This window comes from Myiozetetes cayanensis, unplaced genomic scaffold (assembly GCF_022539395.1).
Source record: "Myiozetetes cayanensis isolate MyiCay16 unplaced genomic scaffold, myiCay2020 scf6-25, whole genome shotgun sequence".
NCBI classification, from domain to species: Eukaryota; Metazoa; Chordata; class Aves; order Passeriformes; family Tyrannidae; genus Myiozetetes; species Myiozetetes cayanensis.
In genome coordinates this window covers 30607288-30630409 of record NW_026087853.1, presented here as the reverse complement: position 1 = coordinate 30630409, position 23122 = coordinate 30607288, and the positions used below count along the sequence as shown (strand labels likewise).

General features: G+C 34.8%; 1 protein-coding gene across 2 annotated transcripts in view; it reads left to right on the top strand.

Moving 5' to 3' along the window:
* The window catches only part of AVEN (apoptosis and caspase activation inhibitor), a 91722-nt gene that overhangs the window by 68067 nt on the left and 533 nt on the right, over positions 1 to 23122 (top strand). For both annotated transcript variants that reach the window (XM_050336561.1, XM_050336562.1), the window contains exons 3-5: positions 17326 to 17396; positions 21064 to 21159; positions 22229 to 22589. In XM_050336561.1, coding sequence (XP_050192518.1) covers positions 17326 to 17396; positions 21064 to 21159; positions 22229 to 22589 — 528 coding nt within the window. The remainder of the gene's footprint in view (positions 1 to 17325; positions 17397 to 21063; positions 21160 to 22228; positions 22590 to 23122) is intronic.

The following is a 23122-nucleotide window of genomic DNA, read 5'->3' as shown; positions in this document are numbered from 1 at the left end:
AATTCAGTGCTTACAAGTACTATCTATACGGTAGCCACTGCTATGATGAACACTGCAATTTATGTGCTTATGCTAGGTATTAAAAATGACAACATAGAGTAGTGTAAAAAGCCTTCTGCCATAAGCTTCATGCAGTAAATATTTATGATATAGGAAGTTAACTGTCATTTTTCTAGAATAGAAATGTAGGATCATAGATATAACCCTGTACTTCCTAAAATGAAGTGGTCTAACTTTTTGCTGGTAACTTAAAGTAAAAATTGCGTAAATGTTTTGTATTGTCTTCATATTTTGCTAAACAAAATATTTTTTTCCTTTTTATCTACCTAAGAATGTTATCTAAAGATAGTGGAGCTGAGGGACAGAAATTGGACAGAGTACACATTTCTGGGAATTTGTTTATAGAAATGAAGCTTCTGGACTGATTGAACACTGTTTTAGTGGAAGTAGATCCTTGTACATTTTTGTGCACTTCTAAATTCAGCTGTCTTGGAGAAACATCTCACTCATTTTAAAATATGATTCCTTTTTTAATTATATTTTTATATTGTTGCCTAATTGCAATTTCTTAAACTTTTCTGGTTTCACTTTTAACTAGTGTGTTTATTTAGAATGTTGTTCTTTTAATTCCAGATTTTCTTTTGTGTTTCTGTTTTACATACGTTTGGATGTCTGGTTCAGGTTGGTCTTTAGCCTTTATTGAAACTTTGGTTGTATTACTGCAGCTAAATAGGTGTTTTAAAAGAGACCAAAAAAATTATTAGTAACAGTTTTAATTTTTATGTTAACTTGAGTCAAGTGTTACAAAATATGCAGTTGCAAAAATAGACAAAGAGTTCTGGTACATAATTAGCAGTTTTACTACTGTCCTTAATTTATGGCTACAGGAGATCTTTTTGTTTGGTCAGTACTTCACGGATTTTCAGCTTAAGCAAATCTTGTTTCAAGGCATTGTTTTAAAGAAACTTCTTACTGGAACTAAAGCTTAAATCTTGTGATTTTATTTCATACATGTATTATGTCACGTCCATTACTTTCCTTTTCTCGGAAAACTTGCAAGGGAAAGTTTGTACTTTTCTGAGAGTTAACATCAAAGCACAGCAGCTTCTGTTTCAGGATCTTCAGGTTCAGAGAGACTAGTTAATGTCACCTTTCATGATTAGTCTATTTATAAATTAAAGGATACATTTTTGGTAGGTTTTTTAAGTAATATTTGCCAAGGAGAGTTGTAGGTTATAGCAGAAAAATGCAAAGAAGAAAGATGTTGCCAAATAAGAGTAATGCATAATTACTGGTGGTACATTTAGTTACAGAGTATTTTAAAATGAGAAAGCAGTAATACAACAATTTTTTTCTTCAGGATTGAAAAATAAGTATTTACATTTTGTCTTAGATTATTTTCTATATCTTGTAAGAAATAACTAGAATATCCAGTGATGCTTTCCATACATTAAAAACCCCCCTTTTAGCTACTTAGAGGGTCTGACCTTAGGAATTAAGCATCACTGACCCACAGGGAGAAGAAATGAAGGTTGATTGTCATCTTCTCAGACCGTGAAATTCAGATTTCTATTCTCAGAATTGATTTCTCTTTGACTGTCATTTGTCTCTTTGACAAAAGTATGTGAACTAAATTCTCTGATCCCTAATAAATTTTTCATATTCCTCTCCAAGGACATAGTACACTGAGATCAAAACTCCCATTTCAACAGATACTCTAGCTTTCTATGTTATGGCTAGATTTTAGATGAAAATTAGAGCTTATACTTAGATGTTATATGCTTCAAGAATAGAAATAGATGATGTTAAAACTTTAAATTTCAATGGGTTCTATTTAACAATGGGATTTTTTTTTTCAGTAAAACACAAGCCACTAATATTCACTGACTGATATAATGAAAATTGCATTGAGAATTTTTACATAACCCACTGTTTTTTCTATTTCTGGGGAGCTAAAATATCTGTACATGTAGCAGTCTTGTTTGGGTTCCTATTTTATTGAAGTCTTAAACATTGAATTTTTAGGTGCTTGCACAAAACAGTAGTATTTCTTGCTCTTGCTTAACTCCAAAGTTTAGCAGCACCTGTCCAGAGAAACGAATTTAAAATGCATCAGTATACAATTGTCTGATGAACCTTTACTACAGGGATATTCATTATCAGATTTTTGGGGCTACCTTCTCTAAGTGTTTAAAACCTACAAAGAAACTCAGGAAGATCACTGCAGATCAGTTAACACACTGTTCCCCAAGTAAGCACATTTTCTGACTAGCGGTTTGATCTTGACCATATCTGCTCTTCATAATCCTCTCTATTAATCATAGAGAACCCCAATGAAGATCAAAGGGGTAAATAAACCACAAAATGCACATGCTGTCTATTTCCAGCTGTCATTTCTCTAGTCTCATGAATGTGTCTCACTGAAAAACTATTCAAAAAGAGAGTAAGCCCTTATCATTGCAGGAGGCATGGGATTTGTAACTTCTTATCTCAGATGAGGAGACTACAACTTCCTGGTTTCAAAGAAGAAAGGAGATGAATTCAGTTGAGGGAATGAATTATTTTGTCTGCTGTGTTGTATTCACATTGGTCACTGGTTTTTTTTCCATTATCAGATCAAGAACATTAGCAAAGGTACCTACTTTTGTAAGTATCTATCCAGCCAACATAAAGCTTCTGAGATCCTCACTTGGAATATATTATAATCCTGCAGGTGCTGCTTTGACCTTTCAGTAGCAGTGAAACATTTACAAAACCACTGCAGTGGTAATGGCCCATGTATGCTCTGCCAGGCTGTGCAGTTGTTCATATATGTTTTGGATTACAAAAGACATTTCCAGTGAACAAATTCAAAAACAACCGAATGCAGTCATTGGTCTGGTACAAGAATATCAAAGGTATCAAAGGAAGCCTGTACACAATATATAGCTAAATAGGACTTGGACTTCCTTTTTTTTTCCTTTTGGGTAGCCTCTTAGAAAGGGCACCCCTGAAAAAGTACACAGTAGACCTTTTGACTATGTCTGTCCTGTAAAATTTATGTCCACAGTTCTGGGCTCACAGAAGCATGAGTAAATGCACTGTTAATGGATACAAGACTGCACTGTGAAATCCAGTTTGCAGTTTCCAGTATGAACTTGGTCACCTTTTAGGGCATGTGACCTCTTACAAATATGTAGCACCTCATGCAATAGCCTTTTTCATTATTTATTTATAGACATGGAAGAAGCAAAAGGAAATCTACAGGCCAGATAAATGTACTGTAGAGAAACTGCGTAAGGGGGATTTTTTGAGGGAGCAGCACTTTCTGGAATTTTGGAAGCTAGGCTTAGTACAGAGTCATGTTTTCATGATCAAATCAGTTGATAAATGCTTTTCTACCTTGAGCTATTACTTTCAAGTAAACTAGAGTGACTTACAACTTAACACTGGCCTAGCAATTTTGTCTTTCCTAATTATTTGAAACATATACAGGCTATATGCTTGATTCTGAGGATACACCTGATGACAAAAGCTGGTGGAAGTAATTTGTTTTACTGTATCCAGTAAAATGTTACTCAGTCTAAATTAGAAAGATTTTATTACACCTTTTAAATTCACCTTCTCTAATTGTAGAAAAATTATAAAAGATGACACCTTTTCAGGTTAAAAAATTTAACTGAGAATTAATCAGTTAAAAGTAACCAGTATCACATTTCTCTTTGTACTTAGCATTATCAAATACATTGGATTACACTTTCTCTAGTCAGTGAACCTCTTCCACAGTTTGTCTGTATCTAGCATGTATGTATAGTCCTCTCCAGCTGACAATCTCCTGACATTTTCATGTTCATTTACAACAGCATACAGAGGATATAACATGTACAGAGGGTATAACATTTCTCATTATACCAAAGTGATAAGAGTCATGAACCCAGCTCTTCTCTAAAGGCACCTTATTCGTCTGGTATCCAGGTTCACTTCTACATGATTTCATCAAACACACTTTCCTTCTATCAATGAAGAAAAAAAGTCTTTCTCAACCACAGTGAACTCAATTTCTGGAAGAAATTAGTGCTAATTGAACTATTGAACTATAGCTTTAGTTTTCTTCCATACATTCTGTGATGATTATGAATAAATTTACAGCAAGTAAACAAAAAAATTACAGCAAGTTCCTTGATTGTTTTTGTTCTAATCAGCAACTCCTGGAGTTTCCTTCTGCTCAACCCAGAGCCCCTGGGGGCTCTTCAGCTGAGAATGGGGGATGTGGCTGTTGCTTTCCCATTTGCAGGGTCAACCAATAGTGAGGATAAGTCTGGCTTTCCACTGGTCTGATGGCTTCTGTCTCCTTTTTATTAACTTTCTTAGAAAGTCTTACAGTGAAATGCAGGCATGATAAACAACAAGTATGCTCATGAATTCAGTAGGTGGCATTTTCCAAAATTTCCTTGTGTGCATTTTGACAATCATAGAAGGAAAGCTTCTTGCTAAGATGATCAAACAGATCTTATTCTTCTGAACTTAACAAATTCAAGTGAGGATGATAACATTTTTCAAAATTTTCATTTTCAGCTGTTGTGTCTTCATCTTTGTAGAACCAGAGAGATGCATGGCTTTGCAGTATTTAAGGGTGTTTGGTTTTCTTTACCTTTTTTTATTTATTTTAGGTCCAGAACTGATAAATTACTAATCTTGCATGCTCTGATACTGTAGAGTATAATAAAAGACAATTCTAAAAGCACAACAATCTACTGATCACCAAGGCAAGAGTATGACAATCCATTGTACCTTACATCCTCCTGGCATTAGTCCAGAATATTTCCCTACTATGACCTTTGAGGGTAAAAGAATAGTTAAGTCTTAATTTGAAATGTGTCTAGAAATATGTGATCTTCCCAAATTCTGCTTTTTTCTTATCCTTCCAATGATTGCTAATTCCTAGTTCTGAGTCATTCATCAAAATCAGCCTTGCACTATGTCTAGCTTCTTCAATGATTCATCATGGATTTGATTTAAGGTAAGGAAGCTACAGCTGGCAGGTTGGAGCAGTTTGCCTCTCAAAACTGTGTATGAATAAAACACAAGTGAGCTTTGACATTTCAAGTATATTTTTAATTGAATTTTCAGAGAACCCTCAGTACCCCTACATGTAATACAAAACTGAATCATTGCGATAGTTAAACTGACCTGAACAGACTTGAATTTTTTTACTTGCAGATCTTTAGTCATTTGTTTAGGTTTGTTTTCAGTGTGGTGTAGAATCCAATTGTAATATTAGCATGGTCTCATTTTGCTTTCATCACCTTTTACAGGGTCCCAGAGAAGTGGTCCATAGGACCCATGGTTGAAAACCACAGATACTGAGTTCTCTGAGTAAAGAAATTAGGAATGGATAGAAGTGTGTTTAGTGGCGTTGAAACTCAACTTGACATTTCATTTTTGTTTCCTTAGGCTTAAATCTCACTTTTATATACAAAGAGAGTTTGATTGATATAGTATTCTAATCTTAGTAGGTTTTTGTTAATGAGTTGAACTTCTGCTGTATTCTGACTATTTTATAGACAATGTGATGAAATACTTTTACCCGAGAGGGCTCAGATACCAAACTCTGCACTCTCCTGTTGCACTTTCAAACTGAAGAATCTGTACAAGTTTGTGTAGGAAACACTCATTTCACTCTCACTTTTATGTCTTCAGAAACACATACAAAAATGTGTTGTGAAAGGAAAATACACATCAGGGAACTGGTTCTTATATAAATCTCTGCATGGTATTACTGACAGTTATTTTGTACCTCTGAATGCTTTGAAACCTCTCCCCTTTTTGAAACCTCTCCCCCAAATTGAAAGGTGCTGAATGGGAATGCAATACTCCAGAAGACTTTGTGCTTTGTCATTTACTTGAAGATATGATGATCAGTCTCTTTATTCACTTATGAAAGAATGAAAAGCCTAGTTTGCTGTTCAAAATCAGTTCTGAGGAATTTGGAACTATTAGTAGAATGCCTGAATTTGTATTTAGCAGAGGCAAGCTGCATGATGTGAAAAACAGATGCAAAAATTACTTCTCTCATTTGAGAGCTGAGGATTTTTGTAAAGCAGAGCTGTTTTAAAGTTGAGCTCAGTTGTTTGATTTCTTAGAATCCATGTAATTAATTAACCCTATTGTCATTCATTCAAACATTTTATCTTTCTTTTCTTTTTCAATATCCGACATCTTTAAGTGATTTTGAAACCGTAACTTGAATATCAGTCTTAAGCAGGAAAAGACATTTTGGTGGTAGTAGGACTGGCAACAAATACCAGCATTAGATCTTAGCACTTGCATGTAGATCTTAAGGTGCATTAGAAAGAACAGTTTATGTCTGCAAACGTGCTGTATTTTACAAATGTGAGAACTGGCACTTTAGTACCATGTGTAGTTTACTTGGTAACAATGAAGAGAGGGGTTTTTTCCTTCCCTCCTGTTCCAGTACATTCCCTCACATTTAAAAGAATCGTTCCCATTTTTGGGTTGACCTTCAGATGTGTTAACTGAAGCCTGTAGAAAAAGTTCCTCTGGACTGGAAGGAGATTGTAACTCTGGTAGGCTACCAGTAGTCATGAGTGACCTTCTTGTCATACTAAAACTTTTGGTAGATTCTGATTCTTTTCAAAGTTCTGAAGCTTAAAAGCAAAATTAACAAAGGTATTTAAAAATGTTAATTAGAAAAAAAAAATTAAAAATGTGCTGACCAAAAGTGGAAGAGATATTAAAACACTGAATGTGTGTTTAGAGAAAAGGTTTTTTATCTGTGGGGAAGCACATGGCATCTCCCTGAAAGCTGTTTTCTCATATGCTATGAAGACTAATATTTTTCCTATGTGGTTAAGATTTGTAATTGTTAAACATCTGTCTATTCTAAGCACATTTTCATTGTCTGATAATCCTTATTTTCAGACTATTTGTTGAGCTTTGACTCTGTGTTGCTGCAGGTTTGTGTTGATTCAGCGGGAGAGATGTGTTGTGATTTCCTGTGTGACTGCTGAAGGAAAGCGAGCACCAGTTGGTTATTTTGTGGCTGAGTAATGACAATCCAAAACTTTGCTACAAATAAATTTTGGTTAGATTAAGAGTGAGACAGTTTGAGCTGCTCAGGACAATTCTGCATGAATTTGAAATTAAGACTGTCCTTAAATTTTTAAAATGGAATCTTGAATAATCAAATGTCAAAACTATTGTAAACTTTCATGGCCTGTCTCCTATAAAAATTGGAGGGAAGGGGAATAGAGAAAGGCAAGTTTTCCAGTGTTTGTGTGTCATGTAAGAACTACAGATAGGGGACTTTTTTCCTCCAATTGTGTCATTAGTGTTATTGAAATTAAAAACTGTGAAGTTGCTTAAAATATTAAGTTTGTTCATTTTTTTGCTCTAAGATTACTGTTGTGGGCTTTTTTGGGTTCATTTTTGAAAACAGAATTTTTTTTAGTGGAGGCACAATGTGGAATAAATAAGACATATTTTGTATACTCTGGCATTTTCTGGACAAGTAAGCTATGTCATGAATTTTGAAGGTTTCAGACCAGATATTCTGACAGCCTACTTACAGAAAACAGTAGTTATCCTAGTGTAAATTTATGCAATGCAACTGCTCTTAGTTAAGCATGCCAGTTAGATACAAAGTTCTCTTAGATGGAAAAGCACAAGAATCTGGTCTAATGAACTGAGTGATGTTCTCACCTCCCAGATATGATACAGCAGTATACTTCCATGCACTGTTTACACAAGAGGTATAATGAACAATAATCCAAAGAAATAATAATTAGGAGGAACTTTGCTTCAATAGGATAATGTGAAGAACCTAGGCCAGTGAGCACAATTCTGCCACTTACCAAAATAAGTCAACATGTAGTTTCTGATGTTCTTTCTTTTAGCTAGCATGACATGAAGTAGTAGTTTTATTGTGGTTTTGAAACACACATGTTTTATTTTAATTTTATTCAAGGAAATTGAGGAGTCATCTACCAAAAAAGCAGTATAGTGGAGTAGAGCACTCTGCCAAGTTTAGGCCAGCAACTGAGTTTTGAATCTGAGTTTCCTAATAACCAGTAATCCAGCTAGCATTTGGCAAATTTTGAAATTTTATGTGGTTTTATGTAGTAGGACAGTTGTTATATTTGGAAATACTGTAAAAGTTGGTCTTCGTGTGTAATTTAGAAAAAATTAAAACCTCCCTAATAAACTACAGAAATTTTGTCATCCATTATGAGACATACTTTTTAGCTTCTCAAAATACTGGAACGTGGAAGTGTAGGATGATGAATTACTTACAGGCTGCACTGTCTAAAGCTTGAGTGAAGGCTGCAGTTTCAGCTTTAACCTCAGAGTTGTTTGTCTCACTTCTGTATAAAACTAAACTGTTCATCCAGTCTCTCGTTTCCACTTCAAAGTAGTTGTGTGTAGCTTAGAGGTACTGTCTGCCTCAAGGTCTCGAGGCAGTATTTTTTCTTAATGGAATGCATAGGAATGCATCCTTCTCCCCTCTTCTACATCCTCTGATGCCCATTCACTGTGGCTGCCACACAGTGGTTCCTGTCATAGGCAGGGCAAATCAGGGATCTTTTGGAATGACTGGCTTCCATTCTGATGGAACAACGTTCCTCTTGGATTCTTTTCATTATGTCTCTTCTTTCTTCACTTACAAGCCAGAATATAGGAGAACCTTGTGCCAGCAAATGCAAATGAATTCCTCTTTTGAGTTTTGCAGTTTGATGTTATGCAAATCTTTGTGGATGGGAACCTTGCCATTTCTTCTTTTCTTCCAGTGCTGAATTTCAGCTTTGCTTCCTGCAATGGACATATTTGGTGTTGGAGAAAACAGGGTCTTCACAAAGAATCAGATCATTAGGTTCCCTTAACCTGACGGTCTGTGGAGGTCAAGAACTCTAACACTAAGCTACTTTTCCTCTGTTGGATCCAGGCGTATCAAAATATATGAATTCTCTCCCTTTTACTCAAAGGAGTTTTCTGCCCCCATCTCCAGGGATAATCACAAATTTCACCTTATTCTATATCATGCTGATGCTACCAGAACAAAACCAAAACCAAATGTTGTTGATCTCGTGTATTTATGCAGTAACTAAGCTGCATTTTTATTTTGCAGCAATCTTTTCCCTTTTTTTTCCAGCCTTTCTTTTGAATGATACTGCAAAAAAACCACTATGCTCTCTGGATTTATATCGTTTGTCTAATCTTGCAAGCTGGTTGCAGTGACATTTAAAAATCCCTAAGCATGTTATAAATTAGTGGCCTGAAAAAAATGACACTAGAAAATGTCATAAAGCATCAAGAAAAATGTAAATATTTAAGGTGACTAGCTTAAACTTAATGAAAAGTTTAAGCTTAACCTATGGGGAAATCAGTATCTTCACCCTTAAATATCATTGTATTGTTTATTCAGTAAAAAAGTGAATATGGAGAAGATGGGATTGATACTTATGAATAACCACATCAGGCTACTGTATTTGATTAAATTTTAAATATACTTTTTTGTTCAATGCATTCTCTTTTAATATTTTTCATTTTTGTATCATTCAAAGAACTTTAATAATGAAATCATTAATAAAAATTACATATGAAATATAGTGATAAATTTAAGAAAATGTGGAAAAAAAAATAGAAAACAGAGGGAATCTGCTTCATGCTGTTTATACAACTTCCCGTATGGTCGCGTTGTCTGTTGTCTCCTTATATACCATGTAGATGTCAAATGTGCATTGACTCGAAAGAACACTTAGCTACAGACTAAAAATACATTTGTGAATTACCTACTTTTCCTCCTTATTTTTCCTGCAGAAAGATAGCTAATTAAGAGAAGGGTAGAGCTCTTCAAGTGAAAAAAAAAAAAAAAAAAAAAGGCAGCTATTTGCTTTAAGGTTGGTTCTATTCAGTTAGACCCAAGGTCCGTCTGGAGACACCAGTTCAGGTAAGGCACCCGAACATGCTATATTATATGCTACTTTCTGCCATGTTGTGGCACCTGCACCATCTGATGGCATGAAGTCCCACAATCTACCTTCAAGTTATAAAGATTTTCCACTTTTTATTTGTTTTGAGTGCGTTACCTGCTGGGGTCATTTGATGCCTCTAGGTCTTCTGTGAGAAAAGGCAGTAAGTTAGTCCCTATCTGCCCTTTTTATGCCTCTCATGGCTTTTAGATCTCTGTCATATTCCCTTGGTTCCCCTCCCTTGGTTTAAGTTCCTAAATTACTTCTCATGCAGGTTCTGTTCCACACCTTTTCTAATGCTGTTACATTTTTTGAGATTGGGCTTGAGAAACCCAACTCTGCACAGTATTTAAGGTAATGATACATGATAGAGGTGTAATGATGTTCTCTCTGTTGTTCACTATTGCCTTCTTAAGAATTCCAAAGAGTTGGCTTCTTTGAGCACTGCATAGCACTGAGGTTCTGATTCGGAATGGTTTTGGTCAGCTTTGAACTTCCTTTGTGTGTAAAGTTAGAATTACTGCATTTTGCATTTTTGGTATTGAGTTTCATTTGCCATTTTAAAACCTACTTTTCCAGTCTTCTGAAATTCTTATGTCATCCTTCACAGCCTGATTTCGTCTGCACTACCACAAAAAGCTTGGTATCATCAGCAAACTTTGTTACTTATTTTTCTCATATTTTTTCCTCTTCTGTTTTAATTGAGGGAAGAGGTTAAACAGATACAACCCCAGAGAATTGCACTGGTGGTTTCTTTTAATGTGAAAATTGACAATTTACTCTTGTCTCCCTATTTTAAGGCAATTATTTATTCATACAAAGCCTCCTCTTCTTTTTTGCTGAAGTCTTGGGTGGGAAAGGGAGTGGGATGTCAGCGAGAGTTTTTGGAAATGCATGTAAATTACATGAACTAGATCCTGCTTATATGCAGTGGTATTTTGCTTCTTTCAAGAAATTGTCTTAGATCATGCAGCAGAACTTCAAATGCCATGTTGACTCTCATTTGTCCATCAAAAACACTGAGCTGGTAGCACTGCCTTCCTCAGTCTCCCTTTCACTGTTTCCAGTATTCTCATGGTGTCATTTAGCTTTAAAGGCTTAAAGTCGTTGCAGTTTCTTATGTCTTATTTCTTATTCACCTGGAGTTTATACAGAAGCAAGTGTACTACTGTTTGTTTTTCTGAACCTCTTTCAATATAAGTTTATTTGTTTGGTTTCCCTGACTCTTGTTAACCTCTGCTTTAGCTTTTAACAAAAAGGGTTTGGGGTTTTTTTGTGTGTTTGTTTTTTTTTCTTTTTAAGCCGTTGTGTTCTTTGGCATTTGTTGGCTTCACCTTGCTCCTCATTAGAAAAACTGTTATGTGTCCTTGATTTCTGTAGTTCCTTTGTATATTAAATTACTTCTGTTCTGAACAGACATTCTTGGTTCAGAACCAGTGCTAATTTTCAAAGATCCTTCCTTCTCACTGCTTCATCTGTGACACATTTTAAATTTTGAAGACATCATTTAGCCTTGATCAGATAATCCTGCTGTTGGGTGAGATTCACATGTTTATATTGTAAAATGTGACTGGTAGTACTGTGTAGTTGTGCCAGGGAGTTAATTTAGAATATTGTTCTTTTTGAATCTTTTATAGTTTGCAGTGCAGGTTACAAATATCCTTGATATCGGTATCCTATGAAGACAGGCTGAAAGAGCTGGGATCGTTCAGCCTGTGGAAGACAAGGCTCTGGGGAAACATTACAGTCCCTTCCAGTACCTAAAGGGGGCTACAAGAAGTCCAGAGAGGCACTTTTCACAAGGGCATGTAATGACAGGACAAAGGGGATTGGCTTTAAACTGAAAGAGGGCGGGTTTACACTAGGTATTAGGAAAAAATTCTTTATCATGAGGGTGGTGAGGCACTGGAACAGGTTGCCCAGAGAAGTTTTAGATAACCCGTACCTAGAAGTTCAAGGCCAAGTTGGGTGGGGCTTTTGAGCACCTGGTCTAGTTGAAGGTGTCCCTGCCCGCAGAACGAGTGTTGGAACTAGATGATCTTTAAAATTCGTGCACATTGCACCCTAGTAATAGTAAAAGATAATAGTTACAGTGTGTGTTCTATTGAAGTAGAGAAGGTAAAAATTAGAAATAAGGAAAGTTATTGGAACTGCCATGAAGAGTCTTTGGAAGTTTTCCAGAAATCTGTTTCTCAACACTATCTCATTGTGAGAAAATTATTTTGTCTGGATAATAATCTGTTTATGATGTGCATAAAATTAATTATATAAAACCTTTACAGAACATATATTTAGTAGTGTTGTGATGGGAAAACATTTATTATGAATTTGTATATAAGTAAGTCTGCTTTTGTAGGAGAAAAAAATTATATGGCCTATAAAAATAAATCTTCAGTAGTATTTATCAAAATAAATATTTTTAATACAAAATGAACATTAATTATAGATAAAAATGAATATCTGTAATATGTATAAATGTATATGTATATCTATAACATGTATAGCAACCACACTATCAAAACAAAATTTCAAACTAACACTTTGTGTTAGAGCAGGCCATGTTATGTATGGATGGATAGGATTCCTTCCTCGTGCTTTTTCCTCCAGTCTGAGGAATATTCATTTGCACCTAATTCATCCCAAAGGAATGCTAAGCTTTAGTCTGCTCTTTTGATTGTAAATTGGCTCAAAATTACTGACTTACTAGTTGCCACCTTTTCTTTGGTCTATGGATTTCTGTCTTCTCTTGGACCTTCTTCATGAAGTTTTGCACTGTTAAACAGGAAAAAAATATGTTCTTTATCTTCCTTCTGACTCCTCAAGAGAGTTGGCCCCTTTTATATGAAGCACTGATGTTGGATAAAATTTCAAGCATCATTCATGCCTTAACTCTGCAACTCAGAGTGGTTTTTGCCACAGAAAAGACTTAGATTGGAGGATTTTTGCCTTTTTTCTCCTTAAAAGTCACATGTTTCCTCCTGCATTTCTGCAATCTGTAAAGAAGACTGGTGGAACAGGCAGGTAACTCATTTTGATATTACATCGTTCATAAATGGTGAAGAATTTATAATTAATATAGAGAGAAAGTGATCTCTTGGAAGTTGCTTAAAATCAGTTTTAAGGATGGACTTTATTTGGTGAGAATCTTCTTAATTTAGGAACTCAGGAAGAAATTTGACTAATGTAAATAGATAGAGGGTACTTTTTGAGATATTTTAGGTCTTATTATTGATTTCCCAAAGTAGCTAAATTGTAATTTTCTGGTTTGATTTGTTTGGGTCACTTGCATATTGTGGTCATAAATTTATTGCATATTATTTAGTTAACTAAGCAGACTTGTAGACAGAGGTTTGAATTCACAAAATAAAATAAATGGGAGATGAGCAAAGCTTGGAAACCTGCAATTTTATCAAAATCATTGGTTCTTATTTAGGAGAAAATAAATTATTATTTAAAAAGTGAGTGTAGCACTTTTTTTAAAAAAGTGAGTGTAGTGTATTTGCACTTGCAGCACTTCCTGACATTATGGCAGTCTTAGAAGGATCATGTTACATTGCTTATTATGTTATTCCCCCCTCCAATTTGAAATTCTATCTCTAGGACTATGCAGTATTTTTCTTCTGTCTTCAGTAATGTTTTATGTGAATGAGAGATTTTTAAATGAATAAAATTATTGCATTGATATGTTATTTTTTTCTACTGAAAACAGTTTTGTTTTCCACTTTTTTCAATGTTTAGACTTACAATTTCACAGATTGAAAAATATTTAGTGTAGATTACAGGTAGGATCTGTTTGACTCTGCAATTCAATGAATACTTGTATTAAGGGATAATTGGACTAATGAAACTTAGAAAGATATATTCTATTTAAAGAAATTGATTTAGGTTCAAAATATATTCAAGTGGTAGGAAAGCATGGTGGTTTAGATGTGGTGTTTTCATAATAATTTTATATTTTAAACAATAAGGTATATTAAGGATTGTTATAACTGTTACCAAAGACAGTGCATGAGGTTTACTTGAATGCATTATTTTTAGCTACTCTGTATTTGAAGGCCAAGTGATACTTGTAAGTGACATAAAAATTATTCACATGAAGAAAAGTATTTTTTTATGCTGGAAGGAACTCAGAGTCATTGCAAGACATTCGATTAGTATTCATGGCATAAAAGGAAGTTATTTTCAGGGTAAAGGAATTTGTGAAAAGATAATTGGTTAGACCAACATTCTCATTAACCTAATTTGCATTAAATATGCTATTGTGAATTGTAGTTATTCTTTTCCATTTGAAAGGCATGCTTTGTTAACTTATTTAAAGAGCCTAATTAAACTACAGTTTAAGTCATACCCTTTAATTCAGCAATACAATATCAAACTGAGGATCTGCGATTACCAACTTTGTCAGTGTGAGGAATCATAAAGCAGTTCTTGATCCCAGTGGATTTTCCTGATGAAGTAGCTTGGTTTAGCTGCTTTATATGTGGTCATTCTCAGATACTGAAAGCATTTTACTAATCCTTTAGTTTAATTTTAGTCCTTTGTAAGAGCAGAGAAAACTCCTATTTTCTCTGTAGTGCAACATGAGAAATAAGTAAAGCAGTCTTGGGTGTATTGGAAGAAAGTACTTATGCCTTTGTTCTAATAATAGGAAGATTTTGAGGATTATTTTGTTTAATTACTTTTCATAGAACTTCTTCACATATATAACTAAATAGAGCCTTTAAAATGTGAGCTGTTAAAACATAAATTAATTTGCACATTCTAGTGCCCATTTTAAAATCATGAGACTGAATTTATATGTCTTTGGTTTTCAGCGTTACTTATTCCATATTAGCAGTATTCTAGATGTTTGGAAATGGAGGGGTTTATTTCCTCTTGTGCTTTGTGCAATGAAGAGGAAGGTGCCTTTGTCAGCAGTGAGATGACTGTGAGTGCTCATTAAGTATTTGCATCTGCAGACAGAGGCATAAAGACACAGGGTCTAATTTTTCCACACTGCTGAGCATACCTAGCCATCTTGGAACCTGGTGTTTGTATTGTATGAACTAAACATTTGTAAAATTAGCCACCTTAGATATCTAAATGTTAATTTCAGTGCTTAATTTTCATTATTTGCACTTGTTTGACAGTGGTTGTTTTCAAAATAGTAATGGCTGGAGACACTGAGTGTAAACCAAAACCTAGCTGATCAGGCAAGGTTGTATATCAGCACAGCAATGCTAAATGATGTTGGATAAATGTCATGAAAACAGAGAAATGCAAATTCAAGCTGGACATGGTAATAGTCTTAAATATCTCTGCAAATATTCAGTTGAGAATGTCACTTTCTTGCTGTAATGGTTCAGAAGATTACAATAGTGGACATGCCAGGCAGACAGTGTGATTAGCAAATGAGTACATTTTTACATACCCAGTGACCAGATATGAAATGCTATGAAGTAGAAATGCACTTTAGATTCTAAAAAAAATAAATTCCATTACCAATCAATTTTAAATTCTGGCTGGAAGATGGTTAGATCTCCCTTTTCTTATTATTTGGCAGGGGAATATGCTAATTACTATACCATTTTGCTGCTTATTCATTTTGTTTGCAAAACAGGAGTTGGCTAGTGCTTGCACTATTGAATGAAATTTCTGAAAGGCTGAGCTTCCCTACATTCTGGGACAGGCAGACAGTGGCAAAGAAGCCAGTTGTGGGGACAGCACATAATATGTCTGGATTTTGTCTACAGGATTAAGGGCATGATTCAGGAATTGTCAAAGGTACGAATGGCAGTTAGGATATCGAGAACCAGACAGAAACTAAATGCTCACTTGTTGATAAAGCCACTGAAAACTTCCTCCAGCACATGCGTTCTCTAATAGAGATTAGGAAAGAATGAGCTGTTGCAACGAACTGCTGGAATAAATTGTAGTGACTTACAGGTGATCACAGAATGGGTAAGGTTGGAAGGGACCACAGTGGGCTATCTGATCTTACCTCCCTGTTCAGGCAGGGTCATCCTAGAGCACATGGCACAGGATTGCATCCGGACATGCTGAATATCTCCACTGAGGTATTCAGCAGCCTCTCCGGGCAATCTCATCCAGTGCTCAGTCACCCGCACAGTAAAGAAATTCTTTCTCATGTTCAGGTTGAACTTCCTGTGCATCAGCTTCTGCCTGTTGCCTCTTGTCCTATTGCTTGGCCCACTGAGAAGAGCCTGGATCCATCCTCTTGACACTCTCCCTTCAGATACTTACAGACATTGATGAGGTCCCTCTCAGTCATCTCTTCTTGAGGCTGAGCAGGCCCAGCTCGCTCAGCCTTTCCTCGTAAGAGAGACTCTTGACCAACTTAGTAGCTTTGAATTCTCAGGATCAAATTTCATCTTCTTCACGTAATATTTCACCGTGGTTTTTTTTCTAATAGATCTTCCGAAACAGCTATTTGTCCTTAAACTGCACAGTCCAAGATGACACGTCACATACTCCGCGTCAGCAGTGTCTTTGCTTTCTGTTTCTCTAGACCTTTGACCATCATCTTGCAACCCGAATCTTTCGTTTCCTCTGTCACAGACCATACTGATTTTTTTGAGTTACTGGAATTCTTGTATGTTTTTTTCAGTAAGTAATTCATAGGACTAGAACTGTCTTTTGCAACACGGCATGGTACTGCAATAAAAATATCATATTTAGAACAAAATGGTATTTCAACAACCGTTACAGTAAGAGAAAGTTCCTTCTGGCTTGAAGAAATGCGGTAGGTTAGAAGATCCTGTATCTAAATTATATATGTAACTTAATTAGCCCTATTTAAGTGTTTCTTTTAATTCAATTCCTCCTGCTATGAATTGGAATTTGGAGTTCAGTGCCTTTTTTGATGATGTGCTGGAGTAGGCACAAGTTCAAGGAAGAGAGCTATTTTAGCTACCAGACAACAAGAAGTGTTTATTTGGCTAGTACAAAGTGATTTCATAAAATAATTATAATCCATTTTAAGAGAAGGTCTATAGTACTTTCAAAGCTGTTCATAAGAAATTACCTCTGTAAATACTGTCTGTATTCCTAGGATATTGTCCAAATTGGAATTTTGGATGACAATCTCACTTGTTGACATGGTACCCAGCACCTGCTCATTCACATTTGAATTTGTTGCCCCTTTTTCAGTATTGTTTTGCAAATAAGTGATTAAAATTTCTATAGAACTTCGACATAAATAAGTTTTGTATGGTGAATGCAAGCAGCATTAATATTAAATGCAAATTTGTTGAAGAGATTAGATTTATTTATTGGTGTTATTTCTTTAGGTTGCGAACTTCAGATAAAACTTGTTAATTTTTTTAAAATAAATTTGTTTTTTATTTCTTTTCTTTAGGAGATTCCTTTACACAGTTTCGATTTGCTGATGAGAAAGAATGGGATAAAGAAAGCACATGCCATAAGCAGGTAACAGAAATATCATTCAAATGATTTTATATAGATAATCATCCGGGACAGATTATCTAGGCAGTTGTGCTTTCAACAGCAAATTGTTAATACAATAATAGCACCCTTTACTGCGTATATTTTATTAACTTCTCCCTGATGCTGGACACTAGTGGGCCTTGTCCTTTTTTTTTCTGCTGAAGACTAATCAAAGCATCAGGCTAGGTTTTTAAGTTCTGTTGGGAAATAAAAACAAGAAATCTCTCAGTGAAGAGAACTGGAGACTTCTCTTTGCTTTACTGAAATAGCAGGTCAACCTTCTTTTTTCAACTGTGTTCAAGAGAAAAGAGTTTAGTAAAATGACTGTAACAAAACCCTTATGAGTATATTCATATATTGAACTATTAAACATACTCTAGTTCCTTCAAATTAACAGTTCATATCCTCTGGTTGAAACTTCATGTCCTAAAAAGTAGGACACCAACTAGATTATTTGTATGTGAATTTTTTATGCTTGAATAAAAAGGAGCACAGCAATAGAAGTCTCCTGTTTTCTATATCAGGATACTTGAAAGTGTCTCAATCTGTGCAGCTGTCTTCCTCATGTAAGTCAGCTGAATTATTGCAAGATAAATGCTTTTGTCTTCCAGGCTTTTCTTAAAATTGAAGTGAAGCTTTGCTTGAGTGTTTCTTGAAGCATGCATATGTATTCACATTTTCAAGATTTGCTATTTGTTTTCTAAAATATTACAATATTCTAAAATATTACAATAATTACTCCCTGGGAACTGATATTTAAAGGTACTTTAGGGTTGCAAAGTCAAATTAAAATGACAAAATAAACCCAAATGCAACAGTTCTTTAAACCACCACCTGTTTCTTCAGTGGGACACAGTCTTCCAATGACTGTGTATTTTTTCTTGTCAGTTCTTCTGCTTCTAATGTTCAGGATGTTGTCAGTAACCAGAATATTAATTTCTTTTTAACTTCCTCATAGACTTGTCATTATAGCATTTAGGTGACTTGAACACATTAATTCCTGAATGGCTAAAGCCATCGTGAGAAGAGTGAAATCGCATGTTGACAGTGGTTTTCACAAATATTCTTCTGACTGCCAGTGATGAGACTGCACAGTTCTGGAGCTGGTCCCATGCTCTTATTGCAGAGTGTGCTGTGGTGGGCACGTTCTTCTGCCTCTGTCCCTACCAAACTGTAGCAATTCATTCTGCCTCATCCAAATTTGTTATTTAAACTGTTTCCTGTCTTTTACTGTCCTTATGTCACTTTGAAATAGTTTACTGCACTAATCTCAATTACACTCCCTTTGCTTTCTTATTTTAGTCCAGAATCCTGTCCCAGATGGTTTGATAATATTATCTAATTTTTCACATTGTCTTTGATCTTTAGGCTGATATCTCCTTTTTGTTTCTGACCCATCTTTTTTTCCCCTGAAAGCCAAATCCAAATCTAATTTTCACCTTACATCATTCATACTATTTGCCAAATTCTTGGTCTTTGCTTCTTAGCTCACCTCTTTCTAGTTCTTTGCCTGTCTACATGATATGTCCAGGATTAGAGAATTGTAAACTGCATTTATTATGAGGGAACAAAATAAAGAAAAAAGATATAAAAATAGTTGCAGAATGACTAGATATTTCTCATACCCTACTGTTTGTAGAAAGCAATGGCAAAGCATCAGTTTCAAATGGGGAATGGAAATGTGACAGTGTCATCAACAATAAAAAAATTCATTTTATTAAGAATACTATCATTCATTGCTAGAAAAAGTAGATTTGGATCCTCCATTGTATATTGATAAAATACAGTAAAGAGTGTTTCAGAACATGATCTACAATTGAAAGATCAAACAGGTAATAGTAATTTGGATTTTTCAGTAAAAAATAGCAATTCCAGCAACAAAGTATGCCTCTACTTATTTTTTGAACAAATAACTACATGTGCCATGAAGTATTCATAATTTGTTAAATACTGATTGGATTTCTTTGCTTTTCATTACAACACCACTTTTAGTGAAATATCTACTTGAATATTAAATTCCTTCTTCCATTATGTTGTTTTTCCAAATTCCTCTTTTCCTTCATTTTCAACCTTTCCTCCTCTTCCCTATCTCCAGTTTTTAATATTCCTTTGTAATGTTCATTCTTGTTAGTATTTTTGCAAGTTACGTAGCTCTTACCAAATGCACTTAAATGTTATTCAATGATACTTCACTTTTTACAATGTTTTATGTTACCAAATTCATGCAATTCACTTGTCTTTTGTAACTGTGCAGAAACCATATTTGATCTTCAATATCTGTCAAAATAACTGGGTTTTCTGAAGATTTGATCCATTGCTGGGCAACAAGGCTTGCTTGCTGAAGACTTTGTGAGGTTATTTGCACCAGTGAATCATCTTTGATGGTGATCACCAATGCATTGAAAAATAAATTTGTTGGTAAAGGACAAAAATTCTAACCATCAGATATTCGTTTAGATATCTAACCATTAGATATTTCTGGATACCAGAACCAGAATTTGGATACAAGAAACTGTTAAATCAACTGCATTGCTTCCTTTTAAAATTCATTTCACTTTTGCAAGAATGCTGTCAGAACACACTGTGTCTTTGATTCATTATTGCTAGGGATGCAGATGTCAAAAGCTGGCTTTTGGAAGCAGTGTCAATTTCTTTGACAAATCTCTTATGAAAATGGCACAAAACACTCTCTCCTAATTTATGAGTATTTGGACTTCTAAATGTCTGTGCCAGTCTACATTGGATTGAGAAGGACAAGTTTTCGTCCCTTTAAGTGAGATTTGGAAGCTACTTCTTTGCGACCATGAAAATGAGAGTATAGACTGAACCTAAGCATTTTGTTGTCAGATTTTAAAATACGGTATGGATATCAAATGATCTTTTCATCAATAATGAACGTCCTCAGAATGTTCTGTACTGTGAGCTTGAAATCTGTTTAAGACTACTGAAATCCGTGTTGTTCTGTAAAAATGTCAAATATTGCTGGTTCATTTTGTAAATCTGTTTTTAAAAAGGGGTCAAGAGAAAATGAAGCTTCAGTAACTGCCACAGTAATAAGTTGTGATTTAGCAGCAGTAACATCTTGAATATAATTTTAGAAGTGTTTGTAACTATATACTTTGTTGCTTTTGCAAGTATCAAAACATTTTAAAAGATGTGGAAGTATAAAAAGGCCCCTGTTTAGCCATTAAAACTAATATAGCTACACAGGAGCTATGGGTTGATTGCTTAGAAAATAGTAGCAACTCACTGAAGAATGGCATTTCACACTCCATGAAAGCTTCAGAGTTTAAAACATGTTTCAGTTGGAAAAGCTTCTTATGACATTTTCTTATGACTGAACTTAGTCTTATGACTATTTTGGATATTCAAGGCATTGTCTAAAGAGTGTTCCATTTATACCTTGTTTTTTAGCTGTAAGTGATTATTTGCAGTGTAAGTGTTTATTTGGTAATTTAGCCAAACTGCTCCGTACAAGTGTAATTCAAACTACTAATTTGTGTATTTCATTAGATTGTTTTCCAGATTCCTCAAATAAGTGGAACAGGAGGATGTAATAGATTAAAATTATCAGATTTTTTTGTTTGTGTTCTTTTTTGTATTTGATTTTATTATTCACAAGTGTGCTGTATGTTAAATTATATTTCAGTTCTCTGCACTTTCTGTTGACTGCCAGTCTTTGGTCCAGGCCCTTCAGGAATTACCTCTACATCTGAAGTTGAATGTAGCTGCTGACCTTGTACAGGTAATGCTGTGTATTTACACTAGAAAATGCAGATATGTTTGAAGACTAATCATTCTTGCATAGATTTTTCTCTTAAAATAAGTACAACGTATTATGTAAGTAAATATATTCTGTTAGACTGGCATGTCAAGTGCCATGTAATGCAGGATACCCCTCTATCAGCACTTTGTTTGTGCTTACTTGGCTTTAAACAAAATGCTTGGATGTGCAGCATATTAGATTTGAAGCCAGGTATCATAGTGTTTGACATGGAATGATTGAACTGGTTTTGTATTTGCTTCTTTTGTTAGCAGCTGATTTTAGTTGCACCAAAACTTTGAAAGTGTTTTCATGTTCTTTCTTATTAATTACTTTGTGATTTAGTCTTCTACATAACTAATATCATACACATTTTTTTCTGTGAACTGGTCTTATATCAGTATTAGAACAGGTAGAACACTCAACCATACAGGTGGAGGAAATATTATTTATGCTCCAGTGGCAGAGGGAAGCAACAATATTATTAAAAAATGTTTCTTCAGCTTGTGAAAAAGAAAATATTAATGTAAGAGCAAAAGAGCCAATGTGACAAATATCAAAACAAAATTCTGTGAGGCACTGACACAGATTGCTCAAGGAAACTGTGGATACCCTATCCCTGAAAGTGTTCAAGGCCAGGTTGGATATGGCTCTGAGCAATCTGGTCTAGTAGAAGATGTCCCTGCCCATGTTAGGGGGTTGGAATGAGAGGATCTTTAAGTTCCTTTCCAAACCAAACCATTTGATCATTCTGTGAGTATTTTTGAAACAATGGAACATGCTGATTTAGCATGCCATCTCATATTCTGTAATAAGGGATAGAAAGAATTTGTATTTTGCATTTACTTAATAATACTGTAATAAAGTATCATCCAGATAACTTTACTTTCACTTCTGAACTGAATTCTGCTCAATTTCGCTGTACCTTCTAAAGTGATCAAATATAGGAAGTATGAATTACAAACCAAATTAGACAGAATAATAAAAATAGATAATAATAGATAATAATAATAGATAATAATCATTATAAAGTCCTTTCTTATGCTCTTAGGCATCAACACCTGTAGAGCTCCCACAGATGAAATCTAAAATTTTTGAAGATGTCAAGAGGAGAGATCAGCTGTTCCGACAGTCTCCAGCTCAAAGTGACACCGTGTTGGTCTCCCCTCCTGTTGGCAATTCTGTTGCTTCATCAGATCCTGAAAGTAAAAATGGTTCTAGGGAAAATGCAAGAGAACCATTTCAGAAAATCCATCCACTATCAAAGCAAGCGAATGACCATTTGGATGAAGAACTGGATCTTCTCCTGAATCTAGAGGCTCCCATGAATACAGGAAACAGACCTGTGTCAGGTTCATTATCCTACAACATATCAGCTGAGGAAGATTTGAAAATGGATTGTAAGGAAAATGGTAAGTTTTCTCTTCTCAGTATGCCCTTATTTCATTTTCGTTGCTCTCTGTTTTGGTGATGTTTTTGAATTCTTGATTAGCCAGTCAACAGTACTGCTGTCATCATTGCTCTTTCATACTGCATTTCACTTATCTGGTGCTGTGTTCTGACCCTTTTGTTCATTTTGAGTTTTAAATCCTCATAAACTAAAGTTTCACCATTTTCAGTACACTTTAAGCATTAAGAGAAATTCTGCAAAACAGCATTGGGGTTATGATTCAGCAAAATTTTAAATTAAAAAAAAATAAATAATGTACTGCTAGAGAGTTTTATTGCGAGGAAGATAAAGTATGTATAACATTATCAGTCCTTAGTTCACCATGCTAATTGACAGCTATTGACAGCTATTTCCGATGGCTTGTAATAAATGCTATTTTCAAACTTCTAGCATTGATTTTATAAAAGTAAGTTTAGCATGGAAACTATTTTTGGAATATGACTTGCTGTTCTTCAAGAAAGAGAGATTATGTTTACATACAGTCAGTTGTGTATT